Raw genomic sequence first — 26,619 nt, 5'->3', positions numbered from 1 at the left:
ACTCTCACTGCATATCCATTTTTTGCTATTGTTAGATGGAATTCATGTCCGGATTGGATTCTTTTCCAGTGCAATGACTTCCGCAAAAGCGAGATGCACCGACTTTCTTGTTAGTTCAACGATCACCTACACTCTAATGTCATACCCCTCCCCACCCCAATACCCAGGGAGCGAGTACACCCTTTAAGGCAGGATTCATATTTGCATCCCTATCGCCTCGCGCCCTCGGCTCCTAACCACAATCTCACCCTTTCCAGGTCCTTCGACCCTGCGCCTTCTCATCGAGTTCTCAGCTCTGGGGTCTCCGCCCTGGAGGAGGGGCCCTTACTTTGCTGTTAGCCCGCAACCCCTTGGCCGAGAAGAAGCTGTCGGAGTGGGGCCAAGCGGAGCAGCCCTCTGGGTTCCCTACCGGGTCTGGAGGCCCAGACGCTAAGCGACAGCAGAAAGCACCGGCCGGCGCAGGGTCCCAGGCCAGCCCAGAGGAGGCCGTCAGAGCGCGCGGAGCAAGCGCGCGGAGGAAGCCTCCCCAGGTTCCCGGGGGATGAAGGCCCGCGTCCACCGGCGGGGCGGGGCGCCGGCAGGAGGCGGCTGCGGGCAAGTCGCCGGGCTAGCACACAATGGGCCGGGGCACAGGGCCAGGCGCCGGGCCCACGCGCCGCCGCACCACGTGGGCCGCAGAGCGCGCCGGGCCAGCAGCCGCCCGGGGCCCAGGCCGGGCGCGGCGCGGCGTACGTGCGCGCGCGCGCGTGCGTGCGTGCGATTTGCGATCAGGCGGCGCGGCGGACAGCCCCGGCGGCGGGGCGGGGGGAGTTATATTGCGGGGTCCTTCCTCGCTCACCCTGGTTCCTCTCGGAGCGGAGAAGGCAAATGGCGGACTTCGACACCTACGACGATCGGGCCTACAGCAGCTTCGGCGGCGGCAGAGGGTGAGGCGGGCGCGCGGGCGCGGGGCGGGCGGCGGCGGGGCCCGGGGCGGCGGCCCTTCTGCGCCCGCTCGGGGCGGCGAGAGGCGGGGGCCCGGCGGAGGCCTGGGAGCGGCGCCCGGAGGCCGGGGCCTGGAAATGGCGCGCTCGGGGAGGGCGGCGGCGGTTAGGCTCCCGGGGTCTTGCCTGCCGCCGCCGTGTCGCCCTCCCCGGCCTCCGCCGGAGGGCCAGGCCGCAGGGCGCCAAGTGCCCGGGAGGACGGGCGCCCGCCTCCTGCCCCCTGCCCCCGTCCCCGCCGCGGGCCGTGCTGCGGGCGCCCCGGCCCCTTCGCCGTGAGGCGGCCGGCTGGGGCGGCCGGGAGCGGCGAGTCCCTTCCCCTGCCGTGGGCGCGGGGGTTTGGCGGCTGGAGCCCGGAATGGTCCGATTCGCGTCGGGGGGCGGGGGGGGGACGAAAACACGGAGATCGTAGCGTTTGTCGTCGTATTCTTTCTGGGGTCAGAGCGCCTCGTTGACAAGCGCTACGTGCGTGCTGGCCGGAAATTTAATTTCTCCCTAGTTTCTCGCTCCGACGTGGAGAAGGAATCGCGTTTAGCTTCGTTCTGATTTTGGTCATATACAGACTGTATGATATAGTTGAGGCACCTTGTTGAAAAGAAAAATCCTTGGCCAAGCAATGAAAAGCGTATGCTGTTTAATTCCAGGAACCCGCACTGGATTATTTTTTTTTTAAACACAGGTTGCCTCAGGCAGACTTTAGAAGATAGGCTATAAACATCTTGCTGTTTGTCAAGGACGCACTCGGCCTTTGTGGGCTTTTACAGAAGGGTTACTCTCCCAGGACGACACCACAGTGGTACCTGCTGAGCTGTCCAGTCTGCTGGGTTTCAGTCCCAAAAGTATCTTTTGATACGTTGGTCTGGGAATGGCTCAAAGGCTTGTTTTGCTGCGGGAGTGCACCCAATATTATTCATGACACTGGAACATGGGAGTTGGGGGAGGTGGAGCCACCTGTTATTTCAAAGAATATTTTATTTGCTAATAAAAAGGAAACATGTTGGATGACATGTAAAATTATTGCCTTTGGGGTAGGTTTCTAGACATCAAATTTGTACTTCAGTTATCTTGAAATTTAATAACTAGGATTTTTTTTTTCTAGTTTCAAAAACATTCAGAAGTACCCAGGGAAACTCCTCTTAAACAGACTAGTTCAATTTAAGGCGGATTCAGGGAGTTTTAGTTGCTTTGGGACTACAATAAGTTAGTCATATTATAATGAGCCTGGGGATTTATTTCTTTTTTAATTGTGCCTTTTGACAAATTTGCCAGCTCTTCTGGCGACTTGAGCTGTTCAAGCTAAACTTTTAGTGGATGTCAAATTTTGACAGTTGGAGTGCCTTGAACGATAGAAAGTGATCAAAAGTAAAATTCTCTTAAGGTGTTGTTCATTTCAGATATCAAAAGACAAGTGAATGGGCCTGCCCCGTGGCTTAGCAGTTAAGTGCGGGCGCTCCGCTACTGGCGGCCCGGGTTCGGATCCCGGGCTCGGGTCCCGGGCGCGCACCAACTCACCGCTTCTCCGGCCATGCTGAGGCCGCGTCCCACATACAGCAACTAGAAGGATGTGCAACTATGACACACAACTATCTACTGGGGCTGTGGGGGAGAAAAAAAGAGGAGGATTGGCAATAGATGTTAGCTCAGAGCCTGCCTTCCTTAGCAAAAAGAGGAGGATTAGCATGGATGTTAGCTCAGGGCTCATCTTCCTCAAAAATAAATAAATAAATGAATGAATGAATGAATGAATGAATGACAATTGAAAATGTTAGCCCATATGTACTCCAAAAACTGGTATGAATAATAGTAGCTAGGACTCTATGTCTCCTAAGCGTCCTAATAAAAAGTCTCTTGACTGTTAAGCATCTTCTACATCTGACCTTCTTGGAGTTTTCCATTTGATTTCATATTCATGTAAAAGTACCCAGGAAATATTGCTCAAATTCTTAAAAGTAGTTTTAAAAACCTGTTGGTGAATTTGTGTGTTCATTTAGACAGTGTCTGGAGTGGGTCTGGAAACCTCACAGAGGACCAGACGTGTAGTGGTGTGGTCAGTGCCAAAGTTTTCTTTTTCCAGAGAGTCAATGTTATTTCATTTTTCATATTTCCATGTTTTAATTTCATCAGATCAGGAGTTACCAGTAATTGGGATCTCTGAAATTTAGCGAGATGGCAGGATAGTTGGCCAGATAGTGTTCAGTGATAATTTCGATTGTTATTTGAATTGTGTTCACATCAGCAGATGTCTTGGTGCTGTTTGCTTATGTTCAGATCCAATGCTTAAGCATTATAGAAGACTCCTGCCTATGGAAAGCCAGTCTTGCGTTGGCTTGATTGGCTACTTTTTTCAGGCACCTTTTCTCTAGTCTAAAACACCTAGCTAGATAAGATGTCTCAACTCTAAACCACTGGGTCACAGGTGAAAGGAATAGCAGCTTTGAAATATACAGTCATAATCTAAAAACTTGGTTTTAATAATTATACATTCCCCATAAGTTTATTTTGTAGTTGTGTGTAATAACCAGTGCAGTTGTCAGGAAGCAGTGTTCAACAACTGCTTTATTTTCCCAACCTATAGAGGCATGTCCCCAAACAGCCAAGGAGAGAACCAGGGACTGCATTGTTGCTCAAAAAGCAAGTCAAAACAAAACTCCAAATGATCAAGAGTTGATTATACCAGATCTTGAATGTATTTTGTTTTTGCAGTTTGCTCAGTTATCTTTCTGAGGTTCCAATTTTTCATTTGCCATTGACAGTAAAGTGGAAAGTAATACTGATTTTGCATTTTGAACTGCACCAAGCCTTTTGAGTGTTTACCCTATAAAACCATCAGTCCTGAGAATTAGATTGGAATTTGGAGTTAGCAGGAATGGAGATTGCTGAAATGGTACCTGCTAAAAATTGATTCAACTACAAATTTAAGTGTTCGTTATCAGGTTCCAGTTAGGGGGTTTAGAATTCTGACCTTTGAGTCTTGCAGGACTTAAGCTTGGCATCTCTGTCTAAATTTCTAAGCATATTTTAAGACTTATGATGGGGAGGAAAACAGTGCATAAAGACCAGGTAGCTATTTCCACTGATACCAAGATTTGTAGAGGTATTGAAAAGCTTATTCTAAAATCCTGTTTACCTATCAAATGGCAAGTTGTTTGGGTTTATTGTCGTCCTTCTCTTCACTCCCCATTCTCCCAATGCTTGATTCCAAGTCATTATCCTCTATGAAAAGTGTTATACAAATACTTGGTTTTGCCAAGAGGTCTCTGGGAGACAGTTCAGTCAAAAGCGCTAGATTTGGAATCGGACGGACCAGAGCTTGAGTATTAGCTCAGCCATGTATTATCTGGAACAAGTGGCTTTACCTCTCTGAGTCGCATTTTCCCTGCATGTGAGATGGAACCTCCTCTATAGGGCTGTTGGGAGAATTCGATGAGATATGTCTAAAGTGCACAGAACAGTATCTGGTATGTAAAAAATGCTTTATAATTGGATGCTCTTGATTTATAATTTTTAATGTCTTAAAATATTTCCCTTGGGGTTAGTAGAGGTGGGGAAAGTTCTGTTAACTGAAGTGAGTTTTTACTTCCCTGGCTATACTTCTAAAGCCAAGTAAGAGAAATCTGTTCATTTTATAGGCATAAAGCATTTTATGAGCAGGATACCGTAAGTATTATAAATGAGTATGAAGTAATTCATTCTTGTAAATTATTGGTTTGTTATAGAATTTATGCTTGGAATATTTAAATGCTTCTGATATTTCTAAAAACTTTCTTAAAACTTTATGTTTCTATTTGAAATTAACCTTAGTGTTCTAGGAAGACTTCACACAGATCCAAGAAGCCTTCCCAGAAGCTTAGAAGATACAAACCAGAATGTTGGGGTGGGGTCATCAGTTCTAGATCAGATTCATCTGCCAGTTTCCAGCTGCCCCTAGAAATGGAAGGGAGAGTTGGGCAGGCGAACATGCCATGGCTCTTTTCCTTTGCATAATTTGTACAGCTCGTTAGACCTACACATTCAGGCCACGAAATAAGTGTAATTGCTTGATTTTGATAAAACTTAACAGCTATAATGTCGAAGTCAGCTTTTTAAATTGAATATCCTTAGTTTTTTGAAATTTTCCTCATGTCCCGATTTGTAAAATGTTCCTTCTTGGTGAGGCCCTCTGGGTGTGCTCCAGTATGTTGATACTCCACTGAAAACATGACAACTTCAGTTAAGCAGTGTACTCCAGTATAGGGTAGATGGAGACTAATCTCCCTGTTCTGGACACCATAATTAATCAGTCGCATTTTTGGAGCCCTTTGAATGTCTGGCTTGTGTGTGTGTGTGTGTGTGTGTGTGTGTGTGTGTGTGTGTGTGTGTGTGTGAGGAAGATCAGCCCTGAGCTAACATCCATGCTAATCCTCCTCTTTTTGCTGAGGAAGACCGGCTCTGAGCTAACATCTATTGCCAATCCTCCTCCTTTTTTTTTCCCCCAAAGCCCCAGTAGACAGTTGTGTGTCATAGTTGCACATCCTTCTAGTTGCTGTGTGTGGGACGCGGCCTCAGCATGGCCGGAGAAGCGGTGCTTCAGTGCGTGCCCGGGATCCGAACCCAGGCCGCCAGCAGTGGAGCGCCCGCACTTAACCGCTAAGCCACGGGGCCGGCCCCTGAATGTCTGGCTTAATAGAAGACAGCTGGTTTCTCGTACCTGCTTCTGTATTCACTGTTGAGATAGGCTGGGGTTGACATATATGAAGAAAATCCAGCCTTACACAGATAAGTAGTTTGGAAAAGGGAGGAGTGTTTTAACAGTCTTTTCATATAATTGTGAATATTCATATTTGCACTATACCAAAACTCAACCAGTGGTAGTTTCCATACAGGTTAGTTGCAGTGTGGAATCTGAAACTTTATCAATAAACTTTTCATACTGTTACATTAAAATCCATTGATATGTCTTATGTTCTTGAATGAATCCTTTACCCATAGATGATTCTGTAACATGATGCATTGGTCATTTGGAAAATATAAGTTCACTGAGTTATATAAGTCTTCCAAATGTTGATACATTTCGTTATACAGTATCAAAAGTCATGTTCATTAATATCACCATCAATTTCATTAGAAAAATTTCAAGAATTGGGAGGCTGTCAGGCTTGTGTTGATGGATACAAGTTTTCTAAAATTCTGTTTTTTGCTTGCAACCCTGCATTTTATCATTGGCAACAGATACTGTTAGTTTTCCTTGAAGTGACAGGCTCACTTCATTTTCAAGAAAATGTCTGCCTAATACCTAAGTCGGAATAATAGTTTATCCATTCTTTTCGAGTGAAAATGGTGTTCCATGAAAAGAAGAGCTAGTTCAGCTTGTAGCTCACTTGCATGAGTGATTTTCTGGGAGATAACCATCATACTTTGTAGCAGCAGAAGTGTTTTGTCCCCGTTTCATAACATGGGATATTAAAAAATGGATCAAGATTTAATAAAATTAGGGGCAGGCCCAATGGCACAAGCAGTTAAGTGCGCACGCGCGCTCCGCTACAGCGGCCCGGGGTTTGCCATTCGGATCCCAGGCACGCACTGATGCACTGCTTGGCAAGCCATGCTGTGGCGGCGTCCCGTATAAAGTGGAGGAAGATGGGCACGGATGTTAGCCCAGGGCCAGTCTTCCTTGGCAAAAAAAGAGGAGGATTGGCAGATGTTAGCTCAGGGCTGATCTCCTCACAAAAAAAAAAAAAAGATTTAATAAAAGTAATCATTTTTACTGCTTTCTCAAAGACATTCTTTAATGAAGCTGGCTTTTTTTTTTTTCCCCCTGTGAGGAAGATCAGCCCTGAGCTAACATCTGCCAATCCTCCTCTTTTTGCTGAGGAAGACTGGCCCTGGGCTAACATCTGTGCCCATCTTCCTCCCCTTTATGTGGGACACCGCCACAGCATGGCCTGACAAGCGGTGCGTCAGTACGCACTCAGGATCCGAACCCGGGCTGCCAGCAGCGGAGTGCGTGCACTTAACCGCTACGCCACAGGGCCGGCCCCTAGCTGGCTTTTTTTAATGCTACAAGTGCGTGGTGAAATGAGTAGTAGTGCAGTTTGGTGTCCCTGTCTTGATTTATGCTAAGGCCAATTTCAAGATCAGTGTAGATCCCTGCTCTGATAAAAAGAGGAGACTTGGGACTGGCCCTGTGGCGTAGTGGTTAAGTTAGCACGCTCCGCTTTGGAGGCCTGGGGGTCGCAGGTTTGAAGCCCGGGCGCAGACCCACACACTCATCAAGCCATGCTGTGGTGGCATCCCACATACAAAATAGAGGAAGATTAGCACAGATGTTAGCTCAGGGACAATCTTCCTCACCAAAAAAACAAAAAAGAGGAGACTTGATGAGGATACTACAGCTGGTAGCCCTAAGGGGACTGTTAAATGGAAGAAAGGTGTGGTTCTGGAGGCAAAGCTGGAACCAAAGGGAGTACATTTTAGTGCTCTTTTAGGGACTGTCTGAAAATGTAAAGAATTGTGTCTTGAGCTAATTTTCTGTTAATGGAGGAACCTCAGTGTGATCTAGATTGGGCTAGAATTTACCAGTTGCTAATTTTACCTAACACTTAAAAATTAATCTGAATGTTTTCATACATATACAGAGGTAGAGACTAGTATATCGAAGCCCCATGTAGCCATTACCCAGGGTTTTGTTTGTTTGTTTGTTTTGTGTGGTAAAACATGCATAACATAAAATTTACCATTTTAACCGTTTCTAAGTGTACAATTCGGTAGCACTAATGTTCACAATGATTATAATTCAGTAATCACAATGTTGTGTAACCATTACCATTATCTATTTCCAGAACTTCTTCAAACAGAAACTAGCCGTAAAGCACTCCCCGTTCATTTCCTAGTTTTAACTTGATAAACATTTTTGCTATTCTGATTTCATCTATCTTCCCCATTATGGGGAGGGGCTAGAATATTTTAAAGCCAATCCCAGGCATCCTTCATTCTGTCTTAAAATACTTTTAATACTTGAGTATGTGTTTCTAATTGATAAGGGTTTTGTGTTTTTTTAACCACTAGTTTTCATATTACCCCGTCCATGTTCAGTTTTTACCAGTTGTCTCAAAGATTACTTTGTATAGTTGGCTTGTTTGAATCTGCAAAAATATTTGATTATAGAAAGTTGAAAACACAGAAGTCAAGTCTAGTATGATGACCACCTCATGTACCCATTACCCACTCTTTAAAAAAATGGCCACTCTTTCATCTATACCTCCTCACTGCGCTCTCCTCCCACACTCTGCTGGGTTATTTTAAAGCGAATCTTAGATGTGACTATCATTTCATTTCATCTAGAAGTACTTCGGTATGAGTTTCAAAGGTAAAATCTTTTAAAAATAGTAACCGCAGGGGTCCGGCCCGGTGGCGTAGCCATTGAGTCTGCACGCTCCGCTTCGGCGGCCCAGGGTTCACAGGTTCAGATCCCGGGCGCGCCCCAACTCACCACTTGTCAGGCCATGCTGTGGCGGCGTCCCATATAAAGTGGAGGAAGATGGGCACAGATGTTAGCCCAGGGCCAGTCTTCCTCAGCAAAAAGAGGAGGATTGGCAAAGGATGTTAGCTCAGGGCTAATCTTCCTCACACACAAGAAAAATATATATATATGTGACCACAGTATCATCATCTGAAAACTTAATATAACAATAGCCCAGTAAATATTTTGATTTCTCTAATTAGCTCATAAATTTTGATATATGACTGATTAGTTTGGATTGGGACCAGACAAGGTTTGCACGTTGGATTTGGTCGCATTTGGTCGCTGTGCCTACTAAATCTCTTAATGATAGGTTCCTCCTCTCTCTTTTTTTCTTGAATATTTGTTTTTAAAAAGGGAGTATGTGGCTTTTTTCCAGGTGATTTTAATACATTTAATTCTTGTATGTGAGGTAGCAATAAGTTAAAAATATATTTTATATTAGCAAACATAAATATTAATAAATATTATTTTAATACATATATGTATATTTTCGTATAAGTTACTTAGATTTTTATGGTTTTTCAAATGTTAAATGAAGAGAAGAACTGTTAGCTCTGACTGAATGCCTTTGAATTCTAGATTTTAAATGGTGGTCTGTCTATGGCATTTTGTAGTTACCTAAATAATCAAAATTTTTAAATAAATTACATAGTTGTAAGTTATTTCTGGGTCATATCAAATCCAACATTGCATGAAAATGTGAAGTTTCATTTAAAATGAATTGGAACTAGTAGTATATGGAATGTAAAATCTCAAATAATAAGCATTCTAATTTTAGAAAAAACTCTGGACTTAAAAAGTTCAAAACTAATCTGTAGAAAGTTTACACCATAGCTTTTTTTTTTATATATATAATTTTATTTATTTATTTATTTTCCCCCAAAGCCCCAGTAGATAGTTGTATGTCATAGCTGCACCTCCTTCTAGTTGCTGTATGTGGGACGCGGCGTCAGCATGGCCAGAGAAGCGGTGCGTCGGTGCGCGCCCGGGATCCGAACCCGGGCTGCCAGCAGCGGAGTGCACTCACTTAACCGCTAAGCCATGGGGCTGGCCCATACACCATAGCTTTGACACGTGTTTTTGTGGCAGTGTTCTCTGAGGATCAATAAATAGCTTGAGGTTTAAGATTTTATTTCCTCTGAAATATCTGGAACTTTTGGATTGAGTAACGTTTTTCACCCATATGAAATTATTAAATTAATAACCCATTTATTTGCTTTCATTAATGTCTGAGTGCAAAATTTTAGTACATTATGATAAATGCCTTTTTCCTAGTAAGAAAAAATTCCCTTAAAAGACTGTATAAACCAGAAGTCCCTCTTGTGTTTACCATTCATGTAAAACACGGCTTTCAGAGGCTGGCCCGGTGGCATAGCAGTTAAGTTTTCATGCTCCACTTCGGTGGCCCGGGGTTCGCAGGTTTGGATCCCGGGCACGGACCGATGCACCACATGTCAAGCCATGCTGTGGCAGTGTCCCACATAAAGTAGAGGAAGATGGGCACAAACATTAGCCCAGGGCCATTTGTCCTCAGCAAAAAGAGGAGGATTGGCAACAGATATTAGCTCAGGGCTAATCTTTCTCACAAAAAATAAATAAAACAAGGCTTTCAAATTGCCTATTGCGTCCTGTTGGTAGATGATGAAATCGATCGAGTGGGTCCTGACAAGCATTTTTTAAGATGAAATAAAATAGAGAATAGTATACATTATACTATGAGTTAGTACTGTTGGGCAACCTTTTTTTTTATTATTTGTATAGTTAATATGCAGGTGTGTGTATGCATGTGTTAAGTCATGATGTAAAATGTATTTCTTGCTGTTGTACACAACCAAAAAGTTTTTTGAAAAACACTTAAGTACCTAATTGAAGATGTCATCTAAATACATGTAACCCTCTCTTGTATTTAAAATTTTTTTCCATATACGAATACCCACATTAGTGAAAGAAGTTATTTGCAATACTAAAGTAGTTGCTAGGCCTGTGACTTCATTCCTTCCACCCCTGGTGAGTACCAGATACTATAATAGTTCTAGTTCTGGACATAAAGCAGTGAACAAGACAGAGTTCCTTCCTTAGAACTACTTTACATTTTCCTGCAAGACATTTTATATCTTACAGATGTGATTGAATTATTAAAGTGCCATTTACAGCAGAAAAGAACTTGAAATAGGGCTCATTGAAGAATTCACCCTAGACACTGGCACACCCCCAATCTTGACCAGAAACTTGCAGAGCTTCCATGCAAGTCCTGAGTAATGACGGTTTTCAAGATAAAGGGATTTAATTTTGAGTGCTGATGGAAGGCCTTGGAGAATGCAGACACTTGGCAGAAGGAGATCTACTTGGAAATAAAGTGCCTTTAATCCAAGTTACATTGGACTAGTTTTTAAAAACCTAAGCCACAACTAAAATGTAATGTGGCATCTTGGATGGGATCCTGGAACAGAAAAAAAAGACATTAGGTAAAAACTAAGGAAATCTGAATAAAGGGAACTTTAGTTAATAATGTATCAATATTGGTTCCGTGATTGTAACCAGTGAATCTTACTAATGTAGGATGTTAATAATAAGTAGTATAAAATGATATTTATGAAGTAAGGGCTTGGCTTTTGATTGAGAGCTTAACCTTTTTTTTTTTAAATGAAGGTAGGCAGGGTTTTTTTTATATATATATATTTTTTAATTTTTATTTATTCCCCACCCCAAAGCCCCAATAGATAGTTGTATGTCATAGTTGCACAGCCTTCTAGTTGCTGTATGTGGGACGCCGCCTCAGCATGGCCGGAGAAGCGGTGCGTCGGTGTGCGCCTGGGATCCGAACCCAGGCCGCCAGCAGCGGAGCGCGCACACTTAACCGCTAAGCCATGGGGCCGGCCCTTAACCTTTTTTGATTATTGTCTAGAAATCAAATAGGTTACACGTTTGGGCCATTACTTTTTTTTTTTGTAATTTTTTTTTTTAAAGCATGCTCAGTGGATTTTGTCTTTGTTGCTTACTTGCATTTGACTCTTATGAAGGCAGTCTTATTGTGATTTTGTGTCATATGCCATACTCCAAACAATACGTGCTAATAAGTGTTTCTAGATGGCATATGAAAGACCAGAGTTGTTGATCAGCTGGAATGGAACTCTCTCAGTCAGCACCTAGAGGTAATAGAAGGAGAACCCCTCATGTTCCAGATACCAAAGAGAGAGGTGAATACTCTCTGGTCTTGGTATCTTGGCACTAGTCTTGAAGTTTTAAGAGTGACAGCAGCAGTGCTTAACTTCTGTATAGTTTCTAATGCGCTTAGAAAACTTTATCAAAACCTTTGCCAGAAATAACTTAGCATGTGTCCTTCATTTTTTGTTATCTTATACTTTGAAAGTAAGTCTTGGGCACTTAATTGTGTTTCATCTACTTACTGCATCTGATCCCAGCCCTAATCATCTTAACTCTTTTGTTTTTTCTTAGTCACCGTCCCTCTTGTCTCCTTTCACTCCTGCGTATCTTTGCTTATTCACACAGTATCATCTTGTTAAGAATTCCGTGTTCACCCTGTCTGTTGTCTGGAAGGTGCAGTCCAAGTTTCTGTTGCTCCTCCCTGCAGAGACTGTCTCGTTGCCAGCTCCTGAATTTTCTGCGGGCCTTTGCTTGGGATGTGATTGCTCCTTTCTAGGTGCCTGGACCCCCTCAGTTAAATCATCAGCTCCTTGAGGGCAGGAACTGAGACTGAGGTTCCTGCCCTCTGTAGTGTGCTCTGTACTTCACAGACATGCAGATGTTTAGTTGATTTGAGTGAAGAAAAGTAATTGGTCTGTAAAGGATTTTGGTCATACTTGGAGTTGAAAGTTGGATTTCCTAAATTACTGAAAATGTCATTTATTGCTTTAAAACTTTTATATATTGCTTTAAAAATCAGTACACTCTCCCCAGGGGACAGTAAGAAACGGTAATTATCAGGGAGGGTCGTAGCTCAGTGGTGTAGTATTACGGCTTGGGAGTTCGCAGCACAGACCTTCGGGGGTCTATTCTGAACGGGGAGGGGTCTGCCGGGACCTGCTGCTTTGCTCATCTGTTTTCTTGTTGCACGTCCGTGGCTACTGGTCCACCTGCTTCTGCGTGAGTGGTGGAGCCTGAAGCGTGTTTAGGCTTACTTTAGAGTTGTTATTAAACTTGTATAAATAAAGCAATCAGTCTTTATGAGGTATTTTTATGGTTAATTTTAAACTTCTTTATGAAATAAAGATCTGAAATATTTAGAAAATAACAGAGCAGAAAGCTGAGGTAAAGAGGTGATTGGGAAGAGGTCCTACACCAGCCTAAGGTGTCAAATGAGTCTTCGTGTGTTATTTTTAACCTGGTTTAGAAAGTGCTTTCATGTAATACAGCCTATTTATTTAGATAATAGTCCCCTCTAAATTTAAATTAGTGTCAAAGATATCTCACAGAATTTTAGCTCAAAGAATTTTCTGACATTTGATTTTTTATTTGATTGGTTGATAGCAGAATTATCATTTTACTATGTGCATATGCACTCTATGGGCTTGTTTCCTTCCCCTTGTCTCTCTCAGGTTGCTGGCACATTGTAGGAGCTTCATGAGTGTTAGAGTGGATAAGTTGGAATCTGCCTAGATGGCCCCAGTCCCACTGCCCTGTAGGGTCTTCAGGGAATGCAGTGAAAAGCTAAAAACACTTAAATCCTGTAGAACTGACAACGTCGGGTAGGGTAGCGTTTAGGACTGCTTCAGTAATTCTGGAAAGTTTAGAGTAGTAAGCCACTGGCAGTTCTGTGAGGCTAGGGTGAAATAAGTTGGTGGGCTTGGGTTAGCTGTTTCCACATCTCTAGCTCTTAAAACACTGCTTGCCTGGAACAGGATTCTATCTTCCCGAAGCCAGAGCAGGCTTCTTATCCCACTGCATTCCCATTAGTGCTCCCATCGTCTTATCAGCATTCACCTGGGCAGCAGTCCTTACTTACCAAGGCTCACCTGGCTCCTTATACTCACTCGGAGCTCTCCTGGCCCTCTCTGTTCTTTAGTCCTACGTTCAGGACCCTACTTAAGTTGTCCAACAAACGTGTTTTGTTTTGTTTTTTTATAATTTTATTTATTTTCCCCCAAAGCCCCACTAGATAGTTGTATGTCATAGTTGCACATTCTTCTAGTTGCTGTATGTGGGACGCAGCCTCAGCATAGCCGGAGAAGTGATGCGTTGGTGCGCACCCGGGATCCAAACCCGGGCCGCCAGCAGCGGAGCGTGAGCGCTTAACTGCTAAGCCACGGGGCCGGCCCTCCAGCAAACGTTTAATGTGCCCTTTTAGCTAGCAAGCCTTCCTACCTCCATTTTCCTGATTGATCAATTGTACATCTGCTGAATTTTCATCTCTTTATCTTCACCTTAAATTTTTCAAAAAATATTGAAGCTTTTTGCTTTTTTACATATATATGCAAATATATGCTCATGTGTAAACACATAGTTATCTGTGTTTTATATGTGTTATTCAGTTGTGAGCTGCCTGAGAGCAAGGGACTTTTTTCTACCAGAGGTTTAGTAAATGTTGAATAAATGAATTGAAAGTGTTTTTTGTTATAATTCATCCTCCATTTTGACATTTTTCCAAATGTTTATACTGTATCTTATTTATTCAGTATCCAGTCCCAAAGAGTATCTTAGTGAAAATATTTTAGGTTTATTGTTATCAAGGTAAGAGCAGTAGTGTTGCAAAGAGTGTTGAAATGTAAAATAAGTCACATTTACTAAACTTTGGGAGAGTGGAGAAGTGGGAGCATGTGGAATGCAATTCATTTGTAAACCTATTTTTCTGCTGTTCTTGGAATGCAAGATTTCCTATTGGGAAGTAGCAGAATTCTGAGTTATTAAACTTAAAAATTTTAGCCATCTAAGAATTAAGTCATGGTGTGGTGGTTCTGCTTAAAAAAATGTTGTCTTAAAGAATGATATTTATTATCATATATTTGAAGTATCTGGAATTTATCCCAGGGAAGATGTGGAATTTCTTTCATGATATTTCTAGCAATATATGGACAAGAAAATCAAGTTACTTTCCAAGGCTAGTAGTAACATTTTCCCTGCAAAAAGGATGACAGAGCAGATCTGTGATTGTTGTGAGGAGACTCATTTATTAAATGTCTCTTAAAAAAGAAACACCTTCCACTTTTCAATTTTTTTTCCTCCTGTGTTCTGCAAACATTTTATTTTGAAATTTTTCAAATCTACAGTAAAGTTGAAAGGTGCAGTGGACACTGGTTGATCCACAGGTTTCACATTTGCTTTATCACAGGTATTTATACATACCTGCATGGGTGCACGCATATCCTTAATGCTGAACCCTTTGAAAATAAGTGTTGGCTGTCTTGACACTTCACTCCTAAATACTTTGTCTCTCCTGAGAACAGGGGCATTCTGCTTACTGCAATACCATTATCACTCCTAAGAAATTTATCATTGATACAATAATATCTATACACACCATATTCAGATTTCCCCATCTGTTTTTTCTTTTATAGGTGTTTGTTCCAGGATCCAAAGGGCACGTGTAGCATTGGTTCTCATGTGTCATTTGTCCCCCTGCCTTTTTTGTCTTTCATGACTTTGACATATTTGAAGAATCCATGCCAAAATAGAAGGCACATGATGTTTGTCTGATTATTAGTGATCCTCAGTTTGGTTACCTGGTTAGGGTAGTGGCGCTGGATTCATTTTGTCAGTGATTTTGGCATTCATTGACGAGCCTTGCCTGCATCAGCCACTGTCCTGCTGGTGGTGGCAGAGTAGTGACTTCTGATTACGTGATTCCTTCTACATTTATTAGCTGACATTCTTATTGATGGAAAGAAGAGCTCCCCTTCCGATGCTTTTAATAGGCGATCTTTTAGAGCGATTTTAGGTTCACAGCAAAATTGATCAGAAAGTTAGAGTTCTCGTATAACCCTGCCCTCACACATGCTCAGGGGCACATCTTCCTCTGCTATCAACATCCACACCAGAGTGGTACATTTGTCAATCATGAGCCTACGTTGACGATGGCATTATCACCCAAAGTCTACACTTTACCTTAGGGTTCACTCTTGGTGCTGTACATTCTCTGGATTTTGACAAATGTATAGTGGCCTTATCTATTTTTTAGTTGTCTGCAAAACTTTTTGTTTTTTTTTTTGTGTGTGTGTGTGAGGAAGATTGGCCCTGAGCTAACATCTGCTGCCAGTCTTCCTCTATTTTGTGGAACCCCTCCACAGCAGGGCTTGATGAGCAGCAGTCTATAGATCCACACCTGGGATGCGAACCCCAGGTCGCCGAGGCAGAACGCACAAGCTTAACCACTATGCTACTGGGCTAGCCCCTCTAAAACATTTTTCAACTTCAGGTTGTGGATGGCAGTGATAATGGTAATTGTTAGCCTGCACATGTTTGCTGTGTGTCAGGCGGTGTATGATGCACAGTATATCTGTTATTTCTCAATAACTCAAGATCTATGTTACTACTAACGCAATTTTACAAATAAATAAAGCTTAGAGAAGTTGAGTCACTCCTCAAGGTCATATGGTGGTGTAAGTATATGGCAGAGCTAGGATTTAAACCAGTACCTCTGCAAATAAGCAATGATGTGCCAGAGTCAAGGTCCTGCTTTTGCTGCTTTTTAGCTTTGTAACCACGGACAGGAAAACACCTCTTGTTAAAGCTGAGGAAATGGCATTGAGGTTTAAATGGATCAGTAATATGCACATTATGTTCGAGGACCCAGTGAAGTAGTGCGTGGACAGTAGTATGTACATAGTACTTGCTGCACAAAATCTAAAAATTTTATTAGAGCATTCTGATTACCCATCATCAGACAATAGCAAGAAACAGTTATGTTAAGAATGTGTTAAACTTAACAGCTTCAGTAATGCCTCCTGAATACAATGCAGTTAACTCTGGACAGTCCGTTTCTGTATGTGTTAGTGTTATCGGGTGTGAGGGAGGGCATTTGCTTAGGTTTTAGGATGTAAACACTTTGCAGATGCTAATTCTGAGTGAATAAGAGAGAACCAGTTAGTTGTCTTAGGAAGATATGTTTGGATTTGATTTTCCAGGGAAATATATGTTTACATAGATTGTGTGTTTCTGTAGACATTTCTGTCATCACAAAACAAGGACCTTTTTCATAAATGATATTTTGGAGTACTCTATAATTTCAAGACGATGTTATTGTACATTAAAGTGGAACGCTTCACCTGGGTGGTGTGGCTGAGTGAAAGACGTTCTCCTCATCCCTGCTCTGGGGCAAGACCACATGGGCGGACTTGAATCCTGTCTGTTTCCCTCCTAGGTCCCGTGGCAGTGCTGGTGGCCATGGTTCCCGTAGCCAGAAGGAGCTGCCCACAGAGCCCCCCTACACAGCATATGTAGGAAATCTACCTTTTAATACAGTTCAGGGTGACATAGATGCTATCTTTAAGGATCTCAGCATAAGGAGTGTACGGCTAGTCAGAGACAAAGACACAGACAAATTTAAAGGTGAGTTTGGGAGAATTTTTATTATATATTTTGTTGTAAAGGGGAGGGTCTAAACCAAAATGTGTTAGTGAACCAGAGGGCTCTAATTATGAAAGTGTTTTAAATATTTGCCTGGTCCAAGTAGCTGAAATAAACATAGCCCCTTTAACTCACAGGCCTTTAGTTCTACTTGAGAAAAAAATGTTTTACACATAATCTAGTTTGTAGAAATATGTGGTGGATGCCCAAGTACATCTGCTGTTTGTCTGACCTGTATATCAATCCTGTCTCTGCCAGTAAAGGAGTTACCCAGGGAGAGATGAACAGGTAAAACTGAGGGCTTTTCAGATTCTTTTCACCTTGGCTGACTCATGCGTTTTTCTTTAAATCTAGTTATTTATTATAAAATCCAAAAGATAACCTAGTAAGTGTTGTCACTATACATTTGTGACTTCGGAACATGTGTTTGGGAGAGACTTGGCTCAGCTTTCAGATAAAGTTAGTGTCTATAGATTCGTCTCTTCAGGGTGCTTGAGCAGAGGAGTAAGAATGAAGAATCAAATGAGCATTCTCATCTAGCTTTCAAGGTCTCCTGGAGGAAATGTGCTCAGTATTTAAGTGCATGATGTAAGGTGAAAGAGCATTTGGTTTACATTATTCAGAAGTACATCCATGAAAAGTACAGAGTGACTTATGGTGGGCAGCTGTACAAGAAGCAGACATCTGAGTGGTTCTTTGCATAGGTGGTGGTCTTATCATTTTGAAAGTTTGTTATAGTAAGTGATCAAACAATGAAAATAAATATATCCATTAAGCTTGTGAGAATAAGTCTCGCCCAGTTTGCCTCCTAGCAAGTATGAGGAATTCAAACTGAAGGTAAAAGTGTGTGCGTGAAGCCAGCCTTTGGGCTGCGTCTGTAGCAGCAGGTCCTAGAGTTTGTCTCCTAGAGGATCGTCTTCAGTTTCAGCAGCTGTCTTGTGTGAGATGTGTGACAGGGCTGTTGTTGCCTCTTTGAACTTGGGAATGGTTTTCTCAGTTCCTCTAAACATTGAATCTACTTAGGGAAGACGGTAGGGGGAAGGGGATACAGGCAGGAGTGGGGTGCTCTCCACCCAAGCAATGCATTCTTGTGGAAGTACTTATTGAGCAAATGGTGAACAGAAAAGGTTTGGACCCAGGCCTTCAAAGCACTTGCAGTCTAGTGGTTTTGAAGGTGAAGTGTAATCATGACACAGGATGGGGATATTGGAGTGGGGGTAGTGCCAGGGTGCAGTGGGAGCATGTTGGGGTAGGGGAAGTGCTTAACCCAGATTTAGACTCAGGTGGCAAGGAAGGGACATGGACACGAGTGTTACAGGTAGAGGGAAAAGCTTATTCAGAGGTGAGAGGGAAGGTGTGCTTTCCTCTGCCTGGAATGTTCTCCTCTGCTTACAAGCCTATGTCAGAATCTAGCATCAGGGACCCAGGTTGTCAGTACTTCATTGCTTGAACTTAGGCTGTCTTCTAATTAGCATCCCGAGGAGGATGCCTTGTTGCTGAGGGTATACTTTTTAGCTTTGTAAAGCAAATTTTGTACCGGCTACCTGAATAGTAAGTAATAGGCACCTTCAGCCTCTTCCTTCAAAGCATGTTCAATATCACATTTGAAATTTGTGTCTTAAAGCCTATATACATAACCTATAATCAGGTTATGTTAAAGTCATTCAGAAGTCAGAACTAACAGCTCTTCAGTGACCCAAGAAAGGTTTCAATATTATGGTTAAAACATACAAGGAGAAAGCTTTACAAAACACAGCTGCTACTTCAGTGCTTGTTTGATTAGCACTTTATGATGGAATATAGTTGAGAGGGAGGAGTACCAGTCAAGTGCCAGTTACTGAAAAGTAAAATACGCTCTTCCAGGCTCTCCTAGTCGGCTGTCATTTAGATGCAACAAAAGTGATCATTCTGCTGTGGGAAATGGTGCAGACAGGGATCTCACCATATCTGTAACCCAGAAGTCCTTGAGGAAATGGGGGTTTGTTTTCTCTTACAGGATTCTGTTATGTAGAATTTGACGAGGTGGATTCCCTTAAGGAAGCCTTGACATACGATGGTGCAGTAAGTATCTTCAAGATTTCTCTGTCATGTTAGTAGTGGAGATTTTTTTCTTGCCAATACTTAACATTATCTTTCCTTTATTATTAGCTGTTGGGTGATCGGTCACTTCGTGTGGACATTGCAGAAGGCAGAAAACAAGATAAAGGTGGCTTTGGATTCAGGAAAGGTGGACCAGATGACAGAGGTGATGATTGGTTCTTCTAAAACTGACCGGAAACTTTGTTATGTGCCCACTGATGACACTCTTGCAAGTTTCTAGTATAACTGTCTCGTAGGTCTGATAGGTTTTTGTGAGCTTTTAAAAACGTGTAAAATCTTAGAGTGGATGGTGCTTCTGCAAGCCTGGGCTTTTTGGGGTTTTGTTGTTGTTTTTTTTTCCTGTTGGCAGCAAAAACTCATAATTTCATTGAACTTCCCATCACATGAGATGTACGTCTTACCAGTAAATTTTTCCGTGTTTGTGCAGCAAGGTAATGATACGTCCTCAACTTTATCTTTTTTGTGTATCCTCAGGAATGGGTGGCTCTCGAGAATCTAGAGGTGGATGGGATTCCCGGGATGACTTCAATTCCGGTATCAGTATTTAAAGTATCACCACTTACCTTTTTCAGTGGCCTTGCTGCTGTTGTACGTTTCTTGTGAGTAGCCCGCCTGGCCGGACTACTTCTTTAGTTCCTTTCGCAAATGAGACTTTCCCCCGCGGTACCCAGGCATGCAGTAAGCCTCTGTTAGGACCTGCGTGTGTGAGGCAGGCTGGAACGGTTCCACACTGGGCTAGTTCCACTGATTCCCCTAATTTTGTCACCTTTCCTTAGCCTGCCGTTGTCACCGTGTGCCTCTGTCTCACGCAGTAGTCTTTCTCAGGGGCTAACCCGTTGGTGGCTCTTGTGTGAATGGCACAAATAGAAGTACTATTACATCTGGAAATAGTGTGGAGGTTCTAGAAGCTCACAGAAAGCCTCATAACTGTGCTTCTTAGTGGCTCCCTCAAAGATGGTAAAAGGTAGTCCTGGTGACCTGTTTTTACCTGGAAGGGTGTGGAACTCCTATCCCTAATAGTGGACGTGATCCACTTGACCTTTCCTTTTCTTAACTTACCCAGGCGGACCAGTAGGGGCCTCCTGGTCTCAACTCAAGAGGACAACTCAGTCTGCATCCCAGGCCTCTGCTTTGAAGGGTTGATCTCCTAAACATTTCTTCATCTCTTTACTTTTTTTTATTATTAATTATAAAAGTAATTCATGTAAGTGGTAAAAATGTCAATTGTAGGGGCCAGCCCGGTGGCATAGTGGTTAAGTTCGCATGCTCTGGTTCAGCAGCCCAGGGTTCGCAGGTTTGGATCCTGGGCGCGGACCAACGCACTGCGTGTCAAGCCATGCTGTGGCGGCGTCCCGTATAAAGTAGGGGAAGATGGGCACGGATGTTAGCCCAGGGCCAGTCTTGTTCAGCAAAAGGAGGATTGACAATGGATGTTAGCTCAGGGCTAATCTTCCTCACAGAAAAAAAAGTAAATTGTAACAGAAGAGTAGAAGATGGAAGACAAATCTGTTTTCTTTCCTGTAAACTTGAGATTATTTCTATACTCGGCAAGATGAGATTATCAGTGCTCTACCCTATCACCCTCCTCCATCAAACAAAGCTCAGTATAAAGTAATCGGTAAGTATGGGAAGAACTGGTACAAGGTGTCTTATGAGTCTAAAATTTTTAAAAATTCGTTTTCAGTACTGCTTTAGCTAAACAGGCGACTGCTTATATCTGTTGAATAATTTAATTCCTAAAAGTCCTATAGCCAATCAGAAATGAGCTTATTCATAAAAGTACAGTATAATCCAGTAAACCTGTAATTTTATGTATAAGCTAGTCTCTGATGGAAACATGGAGCAATGTCCTCTCACAACCAATCCAGGCGCGGCAGTTAGTGGCTGCCAGTTTTATATCCCTAGTGCTGTAGAAACAGCATGTGGTCTTGTGGCCCCAGAATTACGGAGGTTACCTACGTAACTAATGCCTTTCTACTGTTGGGTTAGCTTGGCCTTTTACTCTGAAGCAGAGACGTAGTGAACATAGCCGGAGAACCTGCCTTGCCACCCACCAGTTCCAGTGTAAACTGCAGTGTTTGGGTGATGTCTAAAACCAGAAGTGCCCATATGGTGGAGTGATGCCTATGGTACATTATTTGTGAAAATAGTTCTTTTTATGCTTTAAAAGAATGATGCTATTTTTTAAATGACACGTGCTTGTTGTAAAAAAAAAAATCAAACAATACAAAAAAATACAAAGAAGAAAGCAAATAAGAAAGTCCCTCCACCAGAAATAACCAGTATGTTAAACTAAACTTTGTAAAGAAAACAAAGAAAATTCTCATGAATAGTGTGCCTCCTAGAACTCTGTCCTCAAACTTGATTAGACGATATTTGTTAATGTCAAACCTTGCTTTTCCCTCAATCTTCCCATTGCTCATATCAGAAGAGATTTTGTGGGGCCGGCCCCGTGGCTTAGCTGTTAAGTGTGCGCGCTCTGCTGCTGGCGGCCCGGGTTCAGATCCCGGGCGTGCACCGACGCACTGCTTCTCCGGCCATGCTGAGGCCGCGTCCCACATACAGCAACTAGAAGGATGTGCAACTATGACATACAACTATCTACTGGGGCTTTGGGGGAAAAAAAAGGAGGAGGATTGGCAGTAGATGTTAGCTTAGAGCCGGTCTTCCTCAGCATAAAGAGGAGGATTAGCATGGATGTTAGCTCAGGGCTGATCTTTCTCACAAAGAAAAAAAAAGGAAGAGATTTTGAAATGAGGCTGTCACTGGATGTTAATGTACACTGGTTGTTCTCTCTACTGTGCTTTGTTTCGTGCACCTGGACAAAGGAGCAGTTGTGTTTGTCTGCCTTGTCGGTGTGGGTGCAAGCTGATTTGTTTTATGCTGAACACTGGTAGCAAAAATTGTTTAATCTCATGTTAAAGGAGAATAACTTTCCTTTCATACTCACATGGAAAGATACACTTCACAATTTAGTTTGGGGAAAATGTCAAGTTAAATGTTTGAATACTGATTAAGCTTGTTTAATGGACGGTGTAAGCTCTGGTTGTTAAAAAAGAACTTTGGAGGGGCCAGCCGCGGTGGCCTAGTGGTTAAGTTTGGCATGCTCCGTTTTGGGGGTTCGGTTCCCAGGTACAGACCTACACCCCTTGTCAGTGCCCATGCTGTGGTGGTGGCCCACATACAGAGTAGAGGAAGATTGGCAACAGATGTTAGCTCAGGGCCAATCTTCCTCAGCAAAAAAAAAAAGAAAGAACGAACTTTATACTTGACTATATGCATTCAGCTGTGTTTTCCCCCAAAGTAGTGCTCCTGTTGGTCTGAAGCTTCTTAGAATTGTTTTCATTACTTGTTTTGTTGAAATTGATATTGTTCAGCTCAGTCTCTGAACTGGGTTTCAAATAACTTGATTTCCAAATTCCTTGACACCTTTAAAGAACAGAAAAATTCCACTGTTGCAGATAGAGTTGATTCTCCATATTTTCGCTGATTAGGTTCCGTAAAACCACTGGGAACACTGAATTAACGGATACTGAACCATTGCTCCTAGGGCAAATCAGGGCAGGTTCCTCGCGCCTCTGGTCATAACATTTTTGTCAACCAATCAATACATAACCTTGTGTGATGTGTTTCTGTTTTAAAGATGTTTTATTTAATTTATATTGTTTTTTTATTAACAAGGAATTCATGGCCAACAGCTCTATAACTCTGCCTGAAGGAAGCTTATCTTAACACATATTGTCTCCATAAGGCACACGACGGCCTTCTCGCACTTAGGAACGCTAGACAGCTCTTGAGCACTGTGGGTGCCATTTTAAACAAGGAAAAGTACAAAAGAGCAAAAATCCTCGCACTAAACATATCGTGAAAAGGACACTTGTTGAACGCAGTGTGAGTTGAAACAAGAAAGCAGAGTGTTGCCTGGCTTGATCTCAGCTGAGAACATGCCTGTCAGGAGGCTCAGGTCTTTTGCTACTCTCCACATCTAGCAAAAGCACTGCTGGTGCTGATTTTGGGGTTACAAATAGATTTTAGTGAGTAGATGAATTTGTAAATATAAAATCTGAATAATGGGGATCGGCTATATAGAATAATATTCCTGAGGCTCAGGATTCTTCTCAAAGATATGTTCCTACAAAGCTTTGAGCGATGGCACCATCCTTGGAGTAAAGTTGTCGCTTTTGGGACCTTAAAGGAGGCAAGCTCATTTGTTTAATTATAATCTTATTTCTTAAATTTTTACTAAAAGTTAACTCTAACTTCAGTAAGCTATACTGTTAAAAGGTTAGTTAGCTTAAACCCCCCTAAATGAAAGATCTTCAATTAAATACAAGACTAAATAAGGCTTACAGTTCTTAAAGTCTACGGAGAAAATATTCTTTCTCCTACACACCGAAGAGACTTGCACTTACTCCTCACAATTCTAGATGAGATGCAGTTTGCTTCGGGGGTAGTTGTGTTAGCGGATACACAAGTGAATGGGGGGTGGGGGTAAGCCCTCTGCAGCCAGGGGACATGCCAGCTGGGGGCGAGGCGCTCTGCTCTCTCTAGCACGCCCCCTGAACGGGTGGGTCGAACTCGGATAACTGCTTTGTTTACCACACAGGTGCTTTGCTTTTAGAGTGATCCACACCTGAAACGCAGCAGAGACAGAAAAATGGGGAGTGTCACCCAGAGGTGCCGTCGCGTTTTTATTTCTTCATATCTAGCTTTTTCTTGTAATTTTGTGTTCTAAATTGTAACTTCTAAATTTCGGGTCTTTTTAATCACAATGTATAGGTTTATATTAGAAAACAGAGTAAATGTGCTCTGAGGATTCTTGTTTTGTTTTAAGCCATGTTACAATATAGTCTTATATGGTCTTTTTCTACTTTTCCTGCAAGCTAAGAGTTAAAACAGCTCATTTTAGTTTTCTCTCCTGAGATTCTTTTTTATTTAAAAAATCTGTTAGCACTGAAATTACCCAACAAATTCACATTTGGACTCCTTTTCAATGCACTTTATTTTGGAAAAACTTCTGATGCTGGACATACTAAAGAATATAGAACTAAACAGCTTTGAGACAGTAGTTTAAAAAGTAATTCAGTGTTCTCTTCCTTCTTCAGGCTTCAGAGATGACTTCTTAGGAGGCAGAGGAGGGAGTCGCCCAGGTGACCGGCGAACAGGTCCCCCAATGGGGAGTCGTTTCAGAGATGGCCCTCCCCTTCGAGGGTCCAGCATGGATTTCAGAGAACCAACAGAAGGTATGGCGATAACTTATAAATGGAGAGCATCTTTTCATGATACATTGGCTATGCCCCACGTGCATTTGCCTTCTTATGCCCTGAACAGTTGTTAGTGTAGACCACCCCCTTGGTCTTAAGTAGTAAGTTTACCTTTATTAGAGCATCTGGGGATGGAGTAGTTCTTCAAGGCTGTTAATTTTTAGAAAATGGGCTGGGTCGTAGAGATCAGCATCGTTTTTGTCATTTTTCCTGGGTGGGGAATGGGATCCATTCTTTATAAACCATGTTTTTTTCCTCCTCCAGAGGAAAGAGCACAGAGACCACGGCTCCAGCTTAAACCTCGCACAGTTGCAACGCCCCTCAATCAAGTAGCCAATCCCAACTCTGCAATCTTCGGGGGAGCCAGGCCCAGAGAGGAAGTCGTCCACAAGGAGCAAGAATGAGCTGCGGTTGGGAGGGAATGGGGTGCAGGGGGACATAGAGCAAGACCATAGCTGGCTGGGCCCCTGGACCAGCAGCCCTGCAGTCACCACTCCTGCGCCTGATCTCTGTCCTCCTCTCTCACAGCGGAAACACAGAGCTTGTGAGTGCATGTCAGCAGTTAACAAGTGGTTTTTGGTACATTCTCGGCTTTGCTGTATCTCTGTAGTGCCTGTTTTCTGCTTTTTTTTCTGCCGCTCCTTCCCCATTTTCCTTCTGTCCTTTTTCCTTCTTGCTCCTTGTCTCCTTCCAACACATGAGCTTCTCTAGCGTGATGAAGGCGGCCACCATGTGGGAGTTATTTGGATTGAGGTGCTGCTTCACTTTCTCCTTTGCTTTCTCTTTTTACTTTAGACACACTGGCCAGCTCTAGTCATTTCCTTTGGTTTCTCAGTGCTTCTCCCCTGACCTGCATGTTGAGTTCTGTATTGCTGTGTCTTCCAAGAAAGAAACAAAAGAAGTCGCAGACTGGAGAGCGTCTTGTTTGTACTCAGCTGTGATCAACACACATAATTTGAGGCACCTTGTTTTCAAAACAAGGAAAAAATATCTGTTGATCCTCACCAATTCCTCCCTGTCCCTATTTATAGGTAGTCCTGTGTCTGTTACCCAATCCCTACGTGGGTTATTCAAGCAGAATAGGCTCCCATTTTAAACTGTGAAATCTAAGAGAAGAGGAAGGTGAGATGTTGGTGAGGAGTTCACATAGAGGGTAAACGGAATGCACTGCTGTGTCCACATGTTTTATTATTGCTCTTTCAAAACCATGTCCAAAGTGGTTCCCTCCTTTCACCGCTGTGTTAGAGGCTGGATGTAGCAAACTGCCATCTGGTTTCCTTTGCACTCGGCAAAGGTGCTTTTCTAGGGGAGAAGGGTGTGGCAGGAGAGCTGCGCTGGGCCAACTGGATAGTGTGCACACTGCTCTTGGTCACACCCCTGTTGGCTGTGTGTTCTGCATCTCTCCCTTGTGTTTGTCTGTTCCTGGTGTAAGTAACAGAACGAGATACTGGCTTCCCACCATCCCTTCATTTTATAATGAAAATGGGTCTAGAATCTGGCACTTTACTCTGTTTCACTTGATGAATTGAGAATTTTACTATGTAGAGCTGTCAGGAACCTTAAAATAACTGGTAGGTGGCCATACGTCACTAGGTCTCACCTTTGGGATAGAGTTTCTTGTTCCCACGTACAATGTTCAGCACTTCAGGGCCAGGCGCTGGGCAGTAGCTTTTGAGCTGGAACACCTGTCTGAGCAGATTAAATTTTTTAGCACCCGAGTCCCAGTCAGTCCCATTGGGAGCAATTTGGGGTCAGCTGGCAGCTTAGAGTCCCAGAGGAAAGAGACCCTCCCAGCATGACTGAAGGGCTGGGGGTAGCCTGGCCTCTGCAGCACAGTGTACTCCGATAGGAATTCGTCACTAGCTGGCATCCTGGGCTTCTCCTACTTTGTCTATGTTACGAGGTCTCAGCAATTCACAGAACTCTCCCTTCCTTTCCTCCCTTCCACCTGTCATCTCTGCTTCTGAAATAAGAACCATTTGTGTAACACCAGTACTTAACTTAAGAAAGACATGCATTATGTGGTTGTAATCAAACCTGATGCTTTCGGATGACCTACTTACATCTACAGTGTGGAAAAGATTAAGAACAAAACAAATTCATCTAAACTTCTGGGCAATCCAGTTGACTTTTAAATGTAAGAATGGAATTCCAAACACTTAATACATTCAGCTATATGACAGAAAGTAAATCTATGGATATGGTATTTTGTGAATGATCTTTTAAATAAAAGAAAACCTTACATAATATTTAA

At 42.8% G+C, this 26,619-nt stretch overlaps 1 protein-coding gene across 2 annotated transcripts; it reads left to right on the top strand.

The window, feature by feature from the left end:
- The first annotated feature begins 826 nt into the window (after positions 1-826).
- On the top strand, positions 827-26,619 carry EIF4H (eukaryotic translation initiation factor 4H). Of its 2 annotated transcripts, XM_058568961.1 has the most exons (7): positions 827-926; positions 16,796-16,983; positions 18,998-19,062; positions 19,150-19,246; positions 19,576-19,635; positions 24,207-24,344; positions 24,630-26,619. In XM_058568961.1, exons 1-7 carry the CDS (start codon positions 868-870, stop codon positions 24,767-24,769), a joined length of 747 nt encoding a protein of 248 aa, XP_058424944.1. In that variant the 5' UTR covers positions 827-867; the 3' UTR covers positions 24,770-26,619. The 2 variants fall into 2 exon arrangements, with proteins under 2 accessions (XP_058424944.1, XP_058424945.1); XM_058568962.1 differs by lacking the exon at positions 19,576-19,635 and having other exon boundaries at positions 828-926.

The sequence above is a fragment of the Diceros bicornis genome, chromosome 26 (assembly GCF_020826845.1).
Source record: "Diceros bicornis minor isolate mBicDic1 chromosome 26, mDicBic1.mat.cur, whole genome shotgun sequence".
Classification (NCBI taxonomy): domain Eukaryota; kingdom Metazoa; phylum Chordata; class Mammalia; order Perissodactyla; family Rhinocerotidae; genus Diceros; species Diceros bicornis.
This window is presented reverse-complemented; position numbering and strand designations above follow the sequence as displayed.

Excerpts from the sequence above, each read along its gene's own strand:
- EIF4H (XM_058568961.1), top strand. The coding sequence starts at position 868 with ATGGCGGACTTCGACACCTACGACGATCGGGCCTACAGCAGCTTCGGC. Across the intron at positions 16,984-18,997 it reads AGACACAGACAAATTTAAAG|GATTCTGTTATGTAGAATTT; the intron begins GTGAGTTTGGGA and ends TTTCTCTTACAG. Across the intron at positions 24,345-24,629 it reads TTTCAGAGAACCAACAGAAG|AGGAAAGAGCACAGAGACCA; the intron begins GTATGGCGATAA and ends TTCCTCCTCCAG.